Here is a 16,536-nt window from a genome sequence, read left to right on the forward strand (position 1 = left end):
GTAGCTACGTCACCGACCATAAATTCAGAGCCAGTAGGACAATGTACTGCTCCACCCATGGTACTGCCCATTGGAACTCCATACAGTATGTCAATGTACTGCCCCACCCATGGTACTGCCCATTGGAACTCCATACAGTATGACAATGTACTGCTCCACCCATGGTACTGACCATTGGAACTCCATACAGTATGACAATGTACTGCCCCATCCATGGTACTGCCCATTGGAACTCCATACAGTATGACAATGTACTGCTCCACCCATGGTACTGACCATTGGAACTCCATACAGTATGACAATGTACTGCTCCACCCATGGTACTGACCATTGGAACTCCATACAGTATGACAATGTACTGCTCCACCCATGGTACTGACCATTGGAACTCCATACAGTATGACAATGTACTGCTCCACCCATGGTACTGACCATTGGAACTCCATACAGTATGACAATGTACTGCCCCACCCATGGTACTGACCATTGGAACTCCATACAGTATGTCAATGTACTGCTCCACCCATGGTACTGCCCAATGGAACTCCATACAGTATGACAATGTACTGCTCCACCCATGGTACTGCCCATTGGAACTCCATACAGTATGTCAATGTACTGCCCCACCATGGTACTGACCATTGGAACTCCATACAGTATGACAATGTACTGCCCCACCATGGTACTGCCCAATGGAACTCCATACAGTATGACAATGTACTGCCCCACCATGGTACTGCCCATTGGAACTCCATACAGTCGGACAATGTACTGCCCCACCATGGTACTGACCATTGGAACTCCATACAGTATGACAATGTACTGCCCCACCATGGTACTGCCCATTGGAACTCCATACAGTATGTCAATGTACTGCTCCACCCATGGTACTGCCCATTGGAACTCCATACAGTATGTCAATGTACTGCTCCACCCATGGTACTGCCCAATGGAACTCCATACAGTATGACAATGTACTGCCCCACCCATGGTACTGCCCAATGGAACTCCATACAGTATGACAATGTACTGCTCCACCCATGGTACTGCCCATTGGAACTCCATACAGTATGACAATGTACTGCCCCACCCATGGTACTGACCATTGGAACTCCATACAGTATGACAATGTACTGCCCCACCATGGTACTGCCCATTGGAACTCCATACAGTATGACAATGTACTGCCCCACCCATGGTACTGACCATTGGAACTCCATACAGTATGACAATGTACTGCTCCACCCATGGTACTGCCCATTGGAACTCCATACAGTATGACAATGTACTGCCCCACCCATGGTACTGACCATTGGAACTCCATACAGTATGACAATGTACTGCTCCACCCATGGTACTGCCCATTGGAACTCCATACAGTATGACAATGTACTGCCCCACCCATGGTACTGACCATTGGAACTCCATACAGTATGACAATGTACTGCCCCACCATGGTACTGCCCATTGGAACTCCATACAGTATGACAATGTACTGCCCCACCCATGGTACTGCCCAATGGAACTCCATACAGTCGGACAATGTACTGCTCCACCCATGGTACTGACCATTGGAACTCCATACAGTATGACAATGTACTGCCCCACCCATGGTACTGCCCAATGGAACTCCATACAGTATGACAATGTACTGCTCCACCCATGGTACTGCCCATTGGAACTCCATACAGTATGTCAATGTACTGCCCCACCATGGTACTGACCATTGGAACTCCATACAGTATGACAATGTACTGCCCCACCATGGTACTGCCCAATGGAACTCCATACAGTATGACAATGTACTGCCCCACCATGGTACTGCCCATTGGAACTCCATACAGTCGGACAATGTACTGCCCCACCCATGGTACTGACCATTGGAACTCCATACAGTATGACAATGTACTGCCCCACCCATGGTACTGCCCAATGGAACTCCATACAGTATGACAATGTACTGCCCCACCCATGGTACTGACCAATGGAACTCCATACAGTATGACAATGTACTGCCCCACCCATGGTACTGACCAATGGAACTCCATACAGTATGACAATGTACTGCTCCACCCATGGTACTGACCATTGGAACTCCATACAGTATGTCAATGTACTGCCCCACCATGGTACTGACCATTGGAACTCCATACAGTATGACAATGTACTGCCCCACCCATGGTACTGACCAATGGAACTCCATACAGTATGACAATGTACTGCCCCACCCATGGCACTGACCATTGGAACTCCATACAGTATGACAATGTACTGCTCCACCCATGGCACTGACCATTGGAACTCCATACAGTATGACAATGTACTGCTCCACCCATGGCACTGACCATTGGAACTCCATACAGTATGACAATGTACTGCTCCACCCATGGTACTGCCCATTGGAACTCCATACAGTATGACAATGTACTGCCCCACCATGGTACTGACCATTGGAACTCCATACAGTATGACAATGTACTGCCCCACCCATGGTACTGACCAATGGAACTCCATACAGTATGACAATGTACTGCCCCACCATGGTACTGACCAATGGAACTCCATACAGTATGACAATGTACTGCCCCACCATGGTACTGCCCAATGGAACTCCACACAGTAGGACAATGTACTGCCCCACCCATGGTACTGACCAATGGAACTCCATACAGTATGACAATGTACTGCCCCACCATGGTACTGACCATTGGAACTCCACACAATATGACAATGTACTGCCCCACCCATGATACTGCCCATTGGAACTCCACACAGTATGTCAATGTACTGCCCCACCCATGGTACTGACCAATGGAACTCCATACAGTATGACAATGTACTGCCCCACCATGGTACTGCCCAATGGAACTCCACACAGTAGGACAATGTACTGCCCCACCATGGTACTGCCCATTGGAACTCTATACAGTATGACAATGTACTGCCCCACCATGGTACTGCCCACTGGAACTCCACACAGTAGGACAATGTACTGCCCCACCCATGGTACTGCCCATTGGAACTCCACACAGTAGGACAATGTACTGCCCCACCATGGTACTGCCCAATGGAACTCCACACAGTAGGACAATGTACTGCCCCACCATGGTACTGCCCACTGGAACTCCACACAGTAGGACAATGTACTGCCCCACCCATGGTACTGCCCATTGGAACTCCACACAGTATGACAATGTACTGCCCCACCCATGGTACTGCCCATTGGAACTCCACACAGTATGACAATGTACTGCCCCACCATGGTACTGCCCACTGGAACTCCACACAGTAGGACAATGTACTGCCAGCTCTCATTCACTATTAAATAGGTTTGTATTTTTCTCATACCTGGTCTGTGCATATCTCTTTGCTTCCTCTTCCCGCCGAGCAGTTACCTCAGCGTGAAGAGCCTCTTCTAGAAGTTTCTGCATGTCCTCCAGTTCATGAATCCGTTTTTTCTGACGGTCTGCCTCTGCCTCCTTCAATACCATCTCTGCTTGCATACTGGCTCGAGCCTGAAGAGAAAGCCTCGTTATCAAATGAAAATGCAAACTATGCCCATCAGTGACCTATAGCCTTAAGATTGGTTTGACCCGTCTATTTAAAGTACCTTGATCATTGGGATAGAGTGTTGGTCTTTCGTCTGAGACCTGTTCTGAAATCTTGCCCCTGACTGATGGGATGAAAATCTCCTCTATCTGCTGACTGTAATGGTCCTTTGGCTCAATCCAATTCCTAATGCACATCTGCCTAGCAGCACAAATCCATCGCTAATTGAGCACAATCTCATTCAGACAGACCACAGGGTGTTGATGCAGGAACTGGAAAAATATCACATGGGTACTTTTCTGAGATTGGGGCTGAGTAACATTATGGAGGGAATTTTATCTTGCACCAAACCGTGCTACACGTAACTATGGTGCGGACACTGGGTACATGAAAAAAGCTGCTGCATTCCCCGCAACTAAGACCGCTCATCCTGGTCAACACAAAATAAAAAATACTAACAATAAATACTTATCTGAATTAACACTAGTGTATCTCCAGCAATGATTTTTCCTCCTGCCCCTTGCTCTGGTTCCCTCCTTTTTCTTATTTACATGCTACCCCTTTTTGGCATAGGATCAATTTCCATATGTAAACTGTTGGCACCCAGCTCTGCTTCTCCACCACTTCTTTCAACTCCATGTCTATCGTTATTTTGCCAGACCGCTGTTCGAAATCAAGGCATGGATAAGCCAGAATTTGCGCCAAATGAACACAAAGACGACTAAATCCATTTTATCTGGCTCCCACCAAAAACTCGACATCTTTGCCAGCAACTCCCTCTGTTCCCACTGCTCGCTCCAGCTGAATCAGATGGTGTGTAATCCTGGTGTCCTATTTGACCCTAAGCCGATTACCAAATCTCATATCCTATCCAGGATCAGTCACTACCTCACTCCCACTAGCACCAAAAGCCTCATAACACACTTTGGTTACCTCTAGACTCAACTTCTCCCTGGTGTCCTGGTCCAAGCACCACTCTCCATGCAAATCGTCCACAACTCCTCTGCCCACATTCTGTCCCACACTAAATTGGGATCACCCATCACCATTGCTGACTTCCAATGGCTCCCTGCCCCCAGTACATTGAATGAAAAATTCCCATCCTTGTCTGCAAATCCCTCCATAGCCTCATCACACCCTACCTCTGCAACCTCCTTTAGCCATGGATCCTATCCCATGCCTTTCCTTCTGACTCTGGATTCCCGTACATCCCCTCCTCCCTCTGTTCCACCATTGACGGAAGAACCTTCAGCCATGTGAGCCCTTCCCTCTGGAACTCCCGAATTAAATCCCTCTGCCTCGCTACCTCTCCCCCTACCTTTAAAAGACTTCTGAAAACCTATCTATTTGATCATGCTGTCGATCACCTCTCCCAACTTTCTCACTACTGCCAGACAGCGGTTTTCTCCATATGGTGCATCTTGAGTCAATTTACAAAGTATTGGAAAGTATTTACAGCCCATTCAGCCCAACAGGTCCATGTCAGTGTTTATGCTCCACACAAGTCTCCCACCCCTCTTCATCCATCAATATCAACACATCCTTCTATTTCCTTCTCCCTCATGTGTTTACCTAACTTGCCCTCGAATGCATCTATGCTAGTCGCCTCAACGTCTCCCTGTGGTAGCGAGTTCCACATTCTAACCACTGTTTGGGTAAAGAAGTTTCTCCTGAATTCCCTTTTGGATTTATTCGTGGGTATCTTATATTTATGCCCCCTAGTTCTGGTCTCACCCACAAGTGAAAACATCTTCTCTACGTCTACCCTATCAAACTCTTTCATAATCTTGAAAAGCTCCATCTTCTCGTTTCTAGAGAAAAGAGCCCCAGCCTATTCAATCTTCCCTGATGGGTATAACCTCTCAGTTCTGGTATCATTCTAGTAAATCTTTTTTGCATCTTCTCCAGTGCCTCTATCTCCTTTTTATAATATGGAGACCAGAACTGTTCACAGTACTCCAATTTTCTACATTAAAGGCATTACAAACTATTGTTCTTAAAAATATTCATTATCTGAATTGAAACATAAGACTGATTAGAATGGAGGGAGGGTCAAAAAAACTTAGAAGATTCTAAGAACCCCCTCACCTCACATAAAAATGAGTGAAATTCCTAACTTTTCAAGAAAGTGAAAACAAAACTCCTAACACAAAGCAGAATAAAACAGGAACAATCCAAGAATGTAAATGTATGTCAGCAGAAAAAAAGCAGAACAAAAAATAGTTGACCATAGTGGTTATGTATAGTAGATGACTGACTGGGATCCACACTGCAAAATCAGGACTTGGAGCAGAGTAAAGGACTTCGTTATTAAGTTTTCTGCCCTTCCCCTCACATTCACTGAAGAACCTTCCATCAGCTATAGTTTCCTCAGTTACCAATTCATGAACCTCATCCCGTCTACAGGAAACTTTGTGCTATCCGGCACCGACGGGACCGAGCTGTTGCCGTCCCATCAAAACTGCCGGACAAACCAGCGCTAATGTTGAAACATATGGAGATTTTGAGCTCCGTGTCTGGCAACAAACCCTGTTGCTTAGCAACAGCTTCTAAACAGTCAGCCGTACCTTGCAAGCGTCTCTGTAGCTTAGCAACAGCTTCAGCGAGACCTTGCAGAGCCTGACTGGTGAAAAAAAAAGCAACGAAAAGAAAAAAAATCTAACGAAACGGCTCCTGATTTTTGCCGATGGCTCGAGCATTCCAGACAGTTAACCTCCAGATAAACCAAAGTTTCCTGTATTTGGCCTCTGACCTCTTCAGCTTGTCGAAGCTGTACTTCCAGTGCTCGCTGCATCTCCTCATGCTGCTGTTTCCTTCGCTGCTCCTCTTCCTTTAGAAGTGTTTCTGCCTGGCGCTGAGCCTGGAGTGAAGTGGGGGGGGGGAGGGGGAAGAGAAAAAAGCTAATATTTCAGGACATTAACTTCAATCATTTAAAGATGAAATATAGTAAACCTCATTAAAATGCATCTGAACAAATAATGATCTTGATCTTTTAGTACTTTCTATTTTCAACTCAAGCTTCTTAGCACATGGCACTAGTACTCGTAAAACAGCCCGGGGCCTACAAGTGCCCTGATCAGCGCATAGCCTTCAGGAGACCAGTAGTTCCATGTGTCAATAACCAAATCTGGCCATGAGAGGCAAGTGTCAGGCTGGGGAGGGGCGAGAAAAGGAGGAAAAAAAGTGTGTTCACACAAACACTGGCACATGAGAAATCGCTCTAGGGCCTTAAAGAGCAGTTCCAGTGCCTTTAGCCAATATAGAGGGGGCCAGATACGAGCCAAGACTTTAGATGCTTTGAGGAGAGACTATGTAGTTTAGGGATGTACACACTGGAGTTTAGAAGATTGAGAGGGGACCTCATAGAAGTGTATAAAATTCTGACAGGTCTAGACAGACTGGATGCAGAAGGAATGTTTCCCTTGGCGGGTGAGAACAGAACTAGAGGACATAATTTAAGGATAAGGGCTAAACCATTTAGGACAGAGATGAGGGGGAATTTCTTCACTCAGAGAGTGGTGAACCTGTGGAACTCATTGCCACAGAGGGCAGTGTACGCCAGCTCATTAAATATATTTAAGAGGGAATTAGATATATTTCTACGGGCAAAAGGGGTTAAGGGTTACGGAGAGAAGGCGGGGACGGGATACTGAATTAAAGGATCAGCCATGATCTCATCGAATGGCGGAGCAGGCACGAAGGGCCGAATGGCCTACTCCTGCTCCTATCTTCTATGTATCTATGTATCTATGTAAATGTATGTTACAGATGACTCTGAAATAGGGGCTTACTGTGATTATAGCCACTTGACGGAACAAACACAATGGGGTGAATGGCTTTTCTTATTCAACAGTTTCAAAATGTTGTTAACTGAAGATAGGATTAACCGCCACCCTATCCCCCCAACCCCACCCACCCAAGCAGATGATGTAGTCAGTAAAAGTTGGCTTTTCCCCCTCGTCAATTTTCTCTCCAACTCTCCTGAAGACATTTTTCTGGGTACAAATCTGCGAGTACCAGGTGCCTTCCAAGTATCTCACTCAAGTAGCTTCATTTGTGAGACTGACAGTGAGTGTTGGCAGACTATACATTCGTGGAAGCAACACAGCTGGACCTCCTCCCGAGTCCACGTGTGCACACTTCCAGCAGGAGTTGTTTGATGAGGGCCCTTAACTGATTTTCCTTCCTCAAATCCAGGAATCCAGTGGCCATTTGTCGCACTCGCACTGAGGTCCACTCATTCAGCACAGACTGGGCAACCAGACTGATCCCTTCCTGGTCTGTATGGCTCCACTACTCACTGGGTAAACTCACTGAGCCATTGGGAAGCTCTTAAAGAGAGACTTGAGCACCACAGAGTTGGTATTTATTCAGAAAGTCTAGAAAAAAAGACCAAATGTGGCACAGTTGAAAGGTCACAGCAACATTAATAGTTTAGTCTTGAGCGGAGTAATCATACTGTCACCACAAAGTCCACTGAGTCCAGCAAGTTGTTGTAATGTAGACTTCACTGCCCTTTTAAATGGCATTCTTCTTAATGAAGGTTTAAAAGGACATGCTACCACTATTTAGCTGTCCATCCACCTATCTATCGTATCTGTAATGGAGTCAGATAACAGCTAGCATGTCGCCCATATGGATGACCTTTATATAAGGTCTTTAGAAAATGTTATACTTCTGGCCATTTCAATTTCAGGAACGATTGAAATAAAACTAGAAATGTTGTCACCGATTCAGGTGCCATTACATTGTATTATAATCTTGTTGGCTTAACTAATAAAACAAACTGTAGCTGCGAGCTATTTCACATCACCAGCTTACCTACAAAGAATGATTAAATACATAAAAACACTGCTTACAAACAACCAACTGCTGGATGTAAAGTTCATTCTCTGAGCAAAAGTAAGTTACTGTATTATATCACTTTTTAACCAAACTTTTTAGCCTCCCACATCAGTCCATTTGTTTGCACGTCATCACAAAATGTGCCCATCCGTGATCCCAAAACAGAACAGGAATGCTGATAAACTGTCAATAGATTAACAGATATTAAAATAAATGCAAACAGGGACTAATGGCTCTTTTCTGTTTAGCGATAGCAATTAAAGTAACATTTTATCATTTTTGTTTTTGCTAATTTAAAGAGTGCCTCACTAGATGTACAGACACATCAAATATAATAAGCATTGTTAATGGTCCCTCACCAATACAGAAACCATTTAAGATCAATGCAGCATTGTTTGCATGGCTTCAACAGAGCGATTAGGAGGGTGAGTCAATAAACCTTGACCTTGGTAGCGAGGAGTTCCATCCAGTGAGGTCCCATTGCACTATCACATGTTTCCGACAGGATGTGACCACATTGAATTATTTATCTTTAGGGGTTTCACCCACATATTGATAAGGCATTGTAGCTGGAGTGTCAACCTTAGCCAGAAATCATACTTGCAAAGTAATTTTACCAGGCTCCTTCTTGCTCTTCATTACAAGATGCCACTCCCATTACCCTCTGCCGACCACTATTACCTCTTTAAGTAGTTCCAGTTCCTGCAGTTTTCTCTCCTTCTCCTCCTGGAGCTGTTTGAGTCTCTGAAGTTCTTCCTCCTTTGCTGCTTTCCGTTTCTCCCGAAGCTCTCGTTGATCATGTCTTTTCTGTTTTAAATCCTTGTGCAAAGATTTCTTCCCCTCTGCCTGTAACCGTATTGCTGTTTGAATGGCTGAAGGCAGAAACCAAAAGGAAATGAAACCATGTCCTTTTCCCCAATCTTTTTCCATTCCCTCCCCTATTGTCCCGGAGGTCCTATCTCATGTTGATATATGGTCACATGTCCACCAGTAGCCTTCCGTCACTGCACGTTCCTCATGGGCGAGACTAGACAATGATTGTGATGGTCTATTCAACTATTGATGGGCAGTAGGGAGAGGTGAAATTCAGAGCCAAGCCAAAGGCTGTCTTCACTTGATGTTCACACATGCCCACTTGCTAACAATCAATAGCAATGAAGAATGAGAATCTTGGCTAATTCTGACCTGCTCCCTGGCCTCGGGCACTGAGCACAATGCTTCCTTGGATATAAGCAATTGTTTAGGTAAGGTACTGAAAGGCTGCTCGCACCTTTGCAACCACACAACACTAGAATGAGTGTTCTGAGAGGGAGAGAGACGCTGTAAAAAATAATTATTCTCCAGAGCTGCAAATTTGAGTGCACATTTAGCATTCAGCTCCAAAAGGTAATCAGATAACACTTGATCTATTGGTCTACAGAGGGTTGCCAGTGTCCAAGTTCTGGCTTACCCACAGATAACTACTTTGTGCTATTAAACACACTGACAAAATTTGCTAAATACAATCTCTGCACTGTAAGGTGCACCCAGAGCACAGGCAACACATCTTAGTTTAACTGTTTTACCTGCTGTCCACTCCTGTCGCTGCTTTGTGTCCGATGCACTCATCTCATAAGTTCTTGATGGTGTCTTTACACAGAACATACATCTCTTCCCATCTCGGTCTGACAGAATCTAAAAGACAAATACAATATTAATAAAGATATATACTTGAATTACGAATCTGCAGTAGAATTTCCAGTGAGTTACGGACAAGAGTTTAATCGGCATATTTCACTAAACTTGTGACCCATGAAATGACGTAATCAGTTCGTTGGTGAACGAAGTCTACCTCTACACAGCAGTTCCTGTCCAGGGGGATGCAGCCTTTCTTTTCCTTCCGATCTTCACTCACAAAGTAGCAGAGGATACTTGGTTTGAGGGTGAACCAGCGCTCAGTCCAGTTGCGCCTCAACTGGCCTTTCTTCCACAGGTAGCCCTGGCACAACACAGGAAGATGAAAGCAAATCAGCAATAGTCCTTCAGACCTGACAATCGAGTTATTGAGGGTATAAATAAGATTACAGGCAAGGTAAATTAAATATACCAGCACACAGAAAACAAACGATAGATGCAAAGCTGTTCTGTTAGTAAATGCTCTTAATAATTGTGCATTCTGTTATTAAGAGCAGCAGGTAGGGAGCATCAACTGATTAATTATGACTATTGTAGCTTATAACTTCCATTAATAAACCCTGCTTTGGGTTCGTTTAATATGGTGATTAAATTATTTTCTAATTTGAAGCTAAGGCAGTGACAATTTCTATAAATATACAATCATCAAGTTTCCTTTGTTTCAATAGTATATGAAGCAAAAGGAGCCCACGTTTACCTGCTCTTGCATGAATAGCTTTCATTCAAATTTTACTCAGTATTTAAAAAAAAAAAATATTACAGCCTTATTGCAAGACGCTGCTCACAATGTAGAGGCATGTTCAATGGGAATGCAGATTGGAGAATTGGGTGCAGGGGTTAGCACTCCCGATTTTCCGACCACTGAATCAGAAAGTTAGGAGCACCACAAACAGCGATCTCCACACCTGATTCTCCAATCTGCCTGCTCTCATCAAATAAGATAACAGGCGAGAGTCTCAGAATCGATCAAAAATACCAGCCAGCATTAATGGTGAAGGGTTTGATATATTATAGTTGAATGAATTTGGACTTGCAACAAACCTATGTCTGCGCACCTATCTCTATGGGTATAGGTAGCAAGTTTACAATTCAGCACACTTCCTCCAAATGGCAACTTTACCCCATGCCCACTGCTGGGTACATTTCCAAGAGGGAATGCCCCCCTGAAAACATTAAAATTTTGCAGGTCTGTTACACTCCATAAACAGGTGCACATGAAGCATAATGGGCACAAAAAAAAATCGGTTCCATAATATCCCATTTATTCTTCTTCTCTTCTTAGGCAGTCCCTCGGAACCGAGGATGGCTTGCTTCCACATTAAAAATGAGTTCGCAGGTGACTGATGAGTCCAATGCGGGACCTACAGTCCCTGTTACAGGTGGGGCAGACGGTGGTTTAAGGGGTGGGTGGGTGGGGTGCTTGGGTTGACGTGCGCCCCTTCCGCTGTTTGCGCTTGGCTTCCACTTGCTCCCGGCGAAGAGACTCAAGGTGTTCAGCGCCTTCCCGGATACTTCTCCTCTACTTTGTGCGGTCTTGGGCCAGGGATTCCCAGGTGTCGGTGGGGATGTTGCACTTTTTCCAAGGAGGCTTTGAGGGTGTCCTTGAAGCGTTTCCTCTGCCCACTTGGGGCTCTCTTGCCGTGTCGGAGCTCCAAGTAGAGCGCTTGTTTTGGGAGTCTCGTATCGGGCATGCGGACGATGTGACCCGTCCATTGGAGCTGATAGAGCGTGGTCAAAGCTTTGATGCTGTGGATGTTGGCCTGAGCGAGAACACAGACGTTGGTGCGCCTATCCTGCTAATGGATTTCACAGAAATCACAGAAACCTCACAGTACAGATAGAGGCCATTTCGGCCCATCGAGCCTGCACCGACACATATCCCTCCCAATCCCCGTAACCCCTACACCAACACATATCCCACCCTATCCCCATGTATTTAATCCCCCTAACACTAAGGGTCAATTTTTATCATAGCCAATCAACCTAACCTGCACATCTTTGGATCTTGTGGAGGCAGCGTTGGTGGTACCTCTCCAGTGCACTGAGGTGCCTGCTGTATGTGGTCCATGTCTCTGAAGCATACAGGAGGGCGCGTATCACATCTATAACAGATGCTCTTCAGCATTTCTGAAATGTATCTACATCCTGGGCATCAATCAAGAATTGAGCTTTACACCAACGTGTCGTTATTATTGCTCGGAAATCATAAAGCAGATCTGATGAAGGCCTTTGGGAAACACTCCATTAATGTGTCAAACTTTTAGCTTGAGCAGGGAGGTGGAAAAAATATCTTAGCAGTAAAAGTGGATTTGAACCACAAAAAAATAATTTAAATTAAAAATGAATCAAAATATTTACTTTAAAATGCAACTTATGCACAACCGCGCAAAATAAATGAGCTAACACTAAGCAATCTGAATATATATTCGTTTATCAAAATATGTAACTGAATTTAGTATTGAATTTTCAAGAGTTTATAAACAACTGAGAACCCTGGGAAAAGAACGGATCCTACAGTAAAGTTCCTGACAGTTGTGTATTGTAAGGGTTTGAACCCTAGTGGATGGAGTTTAGGATAACAGTTTTTATATATAATTATGTATTTTCATTTACAAAACTGCAAAGGCTTGAACTAATTATCAGCTAGGGAACCAGGATAAAGTAACATTTTACCCACAGCCTGCTCAGCCCTTCACTCAATGGTATGAGCTACCTTGCACGCATAATATCAATAAAGGTATCTTTAACTAGAGTCGAGCAGGAATGTAAATCCATCTGCCTGTGTTTGTGACTCAGAGACAAAGGTGCGAAGAAGAGTTGTGAAATGAATCAAAAATTCCAGAGTGTTTACTTGAAAATACATGCCTGTTTAAGCACATCCTCAATAATTTCTTGATAGACCTCCTCCACTGCCATTGTGACCGTCTCGCTTTCAATTCCCCTGGTAAATCTCCCAGAATTCACCCACTCCAAAAACACCCAGACTGTGATTCCATTCTGCTGCAAGGGCTCCTGGGAGAAGAAATCATCCAGCTCCTCTGCACTCCACTCCACGTTCATTTCTGTGCAGATTTTCTTCAGCAGATACTCCACCTACAGTGACAACAACAAAGAATAATGCAATTCAGATATATAGCTCGCAAGCAAAACATTGCGTTTCAATCAGCCGTACATCCCCCTCCAAGTTACACACAATCCTGACTGGGAAGTATATCGCCGATCCTTCATCGTCGCTGGGTCAAAATCCTGGCACTCCCTCCCTAACAGCACTACAGGAGTACCTTCACCACACAGACTGCAGCGGTTCAAGGCGGCGGCTCACCACCACCTTCGCAAGGGCAGGTCAGGATGGGCAATAAACGTTGGCCTTGCCAGCGACGCCCACATTCCAGGATTGATTTTTTGAAAAACCATGACCGGAAGGATCTCAGCATTTTTAAATAAAGTTCCAGCGCTGGAAGAAAGAAAAAAATCACCAATTTCAGAATATAAAATTGAAGTTTTTCTTTGGAGCTCTGAATTATTCTGACCTTCAGAGCCCAGGACAATGGCCCAGAAATTCGGGTCGGGGGCTTCCCGCGGGTGTAAGCCCCCGACCTGCACTTACCTAGCGCGCCGGCCGTTGAGCTGTGGGCCCCGTGGAATTCCGATCCTGGGCCTGCTCTAATTGCTGGCGCGCAGTGCTTGCGTATCCCAGGGGCACAGTTAGTTCGATGCGTCCCCTGGGATCACGTGGGCCATGGAGAGCCAATGGTAGCAGGGAATGCTTCATTCATAAGTTTGACAGGAAGAGCTGTCAAACCTATAAATACTATAAGCCCCAAAACATCACTAAAACCTCAAATAAATTTTTTAAAAACATCAAATTTTAAAATAAACTATAAATTACATGAAATAACTATTTTAAACAATAATTAAAATTTTTGAAAAAATTAATTACATTTTCTAAAGGGGGTAAAAATAAACTTACCTTTCTTTAAAGTATTTAAAAATAATAAACCTATGGAAAAAATGTTTTAATATTAATTAATTCACCACTTACCTTGTTAAAAGCAGGCCTTGCGCCTGCTTTTTAAAAGTGTAACTGCTGGAGACTTACCCTCCCGGAGAAACCTGCAAAAAATACGTAAGTTCAATGCGCACGCGCTGCCTCTCCGGCGCACGCGTTCGACTTCTGAACCCCTTCTTTCAGGGGAACGGAAGTGCCGGTTTCCCGCGCATGCACAGTGCATGCACGAAACCGGCACTTTCGTTGGGCCTACGCGTGAGTACCCCATGCGTACTCACGCGTTGGGACCCGAATTTCTGGGCCAATGTGTTGAGCAATTCTAACCTACATGCACTTTTCGGAATCCTTTAAATTTACAGGATATCTACAAGTAGTGGGGTATCGATATAGTGGTTTGTGGTTACATATTAGTAACCTGCTTTGTGAATAATCCAAAAAATGGAGGCATTTCGATAAGAATAAGAAAGACAGACTTGCATTTATATAGCGCCTATCACGACCACCGGACGTCTCAAAGCGCTTTACAGCCAATGAAGTACTTTTGAAGTGTAGTCACTGTTGTAATGTGGGAAACGCGGCAACCAATTTGCGCACAGCAAGCTCCCACAAACAGCAATGTGATAATGACCAGATAATCTGTTTTTTTTATGTTGGTTGAGGGATAAATATTGGCCAGGACACCAGGAATAACTCCCCTGCACTTCTTCGAAATAGTGCCATGGGATCTTTTACGTCCACCTGAGAGAGCAGATGGGGCCTCGGTTTAACATCTCGTCTGAAAGACGGCACCTATGACAGTGCCGCACTCCCTCAACACTGCACTGGAGTGTCAGCCTAGATTTACGTGCTGAAGTCTCTGGAGTGGGACTTGAACCCACAACCTTCTGACTCAGAGGCGAGTGTGCTACCCACTGAGCCACAGCTGACACTAGAGTTAAAAATGAGCTAAAAATAATATTTGTACATTGGGAGAGTAGCAAGTTTAGTCTTAAAGTTACGTTTTGAACCACAGGACAGTAAATTATCACTCTCCGCTTACTACATAGACTTACATAGAATTTAGAGCACAGAAACAGGCTACTGGGAACTGGTCTGTGCCGGTGTTTATGCTCCACATGAACCTCCTCCCAATCCTACTTCATCTAACCCTATCTGCATATCCTTCTAATTAACCAATGCTTCTTACAGCTGGACTGACTAAAACATTTTTAAATTAAGAAGCTGGGGTCAAGGACCAAGGCTCATATTACAGGACACCGCCAAATTTGAGAAGAGTAGGAGAGATGGAATTAATCAAATTATAGCAATTAGGTGACACCAAGTGTGGATTTATCTGTAAAATCTTCCAATTTTGGCGAGGGACCATGAGCCCTTCTCTCTGCAGGTGCTGACTGACCCTGCTGAGTTTTCAGTATTTTCTGTTTTTATTAGAGACATGCAAATTGATTACTCAATATTTGGGCAATGTTTCAACAAGTCTTCTCTCTGAAAGGTACTACCGCCCTGAAAATATTTACTATTGGATTGAACAAGATCCTGGGAGAGATTATGCTGGCTCTGTGCAACCTACAATGGCAATTCATATGCAGGAAATTGGTGCATTTTCTCCCACCAAATAATTAAACCACAGACTGGGCATTAGTTAGATTTCCAAAGATGGTGGGGATATAGTAGTCTTCATACACACGGCTGTCTCTAGTGATGCACATGAACCAATAGGGATTGTACTCACTTAATAGTCACATAATGGGCTGGACTTTTGCGACCCGTACGAGGTGTGTACGCACTCGTAGGGGCTGCGGAAGTGCCGGTTTCAGCGCTGAAAACCGGCACTTGCGATCTGTCAAGAATTCTCTTGACAGATCATCCGGCTGCCCGAGAGAAGTGCCTCAGCGGGTGGAGAGTTGCGCTTTTTGCACAACTTCCGCCCGCTGAAAGCCTGTCAAATTCTTACGCCTGGGAAAAGCAGGTGTAAGGCCTGCTTCTACCAGCTTAAGGGGGAGAAATTCGGTTGTTAGCGCCACCAATTAACACCTAAAGAGGCCGAGAAGTGGGGCGCTAGCCAATTTCCGGGCGGGCGCAAGGCACCTAGCCCCATATTGAGCATGCATTTAGCGCCGGTGCTAAATCTTAGCGCCCGCTCATGGGCGCAGGCTGATTATGACGTCATTTGAGTGTGCAACGCCTTTTGGGCGCCCCGGACCGGAAATTCAGTGGCGCCCCCCTCCGTAGCGCCTGGCGCTAATAGTGACAGCTTACCTGGGCCTTACCAAGTCTCTCTCGGGCTGGAGGAGCGTTATTTAAAGGGGACTGGTGTGGTTTAAAAGCGGCAGCCATTTTTGGATCACAACTTCCTCGAGAGCTACAAAGAGTTGCTGAGCTGCACACAGAGCCATTTGACCACTGAGCCAGAGCAGGCAGACGATCTTCAGCCTTCTGACCATCACCTTGCTGTTGGT

The 16,536-nt window shown here is 44.9% G+C and overlaps 1 protein-coding gene across 4 annotated transcripts in view; it reads right to left on the minus strand.

The window, feature by feature from the left end:
* The window catches only part of LOC147105284 (differentially expressed in FDCP 6 homolog), a 200,855-nt gene that overhangs the window by 44,041 nt on the left and 140,278 nt on the right, over positions 1 to 16,536 (minus strand). For all 4 annotated transcript variants that reach the window (XM_086011478.1, XM_086011477.1, XM_086011479.1 and 1 more), the window contains 6 exons: positions 12,934 to 13,161; positions 10,226 to 10,372; positions 9,960 to 10,068; positions 9,076 to 9,266; positions 6,302 to 6,409; positions 3,349 to 3,515 (listed from right to left, as the gene is read on the minus strand). In XM_086011478.1, the coding sequence (XP_085867604.1) occupies positions 3,349 to 3,515; positions 6,302 to 6,409; positions 9,076 to 9,266; positions 9,960 to 10,068; positions 10,226 to 10,372; positions 12,934 to 13,161 (950 nt within the window). The remainder of the gene's footprint in view (positions 1 to 3,348; positions 3,516 to 6,301; positions 6,410 to 9,075; positions 9,267 to 9,959; positions 10,069 to 10,225; positions 10,373 to 12,933; positions 13,162 to 16,536) is intronic.

Source organism: Somniosus microcephalus, chromosome 18 (assembly GCF_052327205.1).
Source record: "Somniosus microcephalus isolate GS21.2 chromosome 18, FLI_Smic_1.0, whole genome shotgun sequence".
In the NCBI taxonomy this organism is placed as follows: Eukaryota; Metazoa; Chordata; class Chondrichthyes; order Squaliformes; family Somniosidae; genus Somniosus; species Somniosus microcephalus.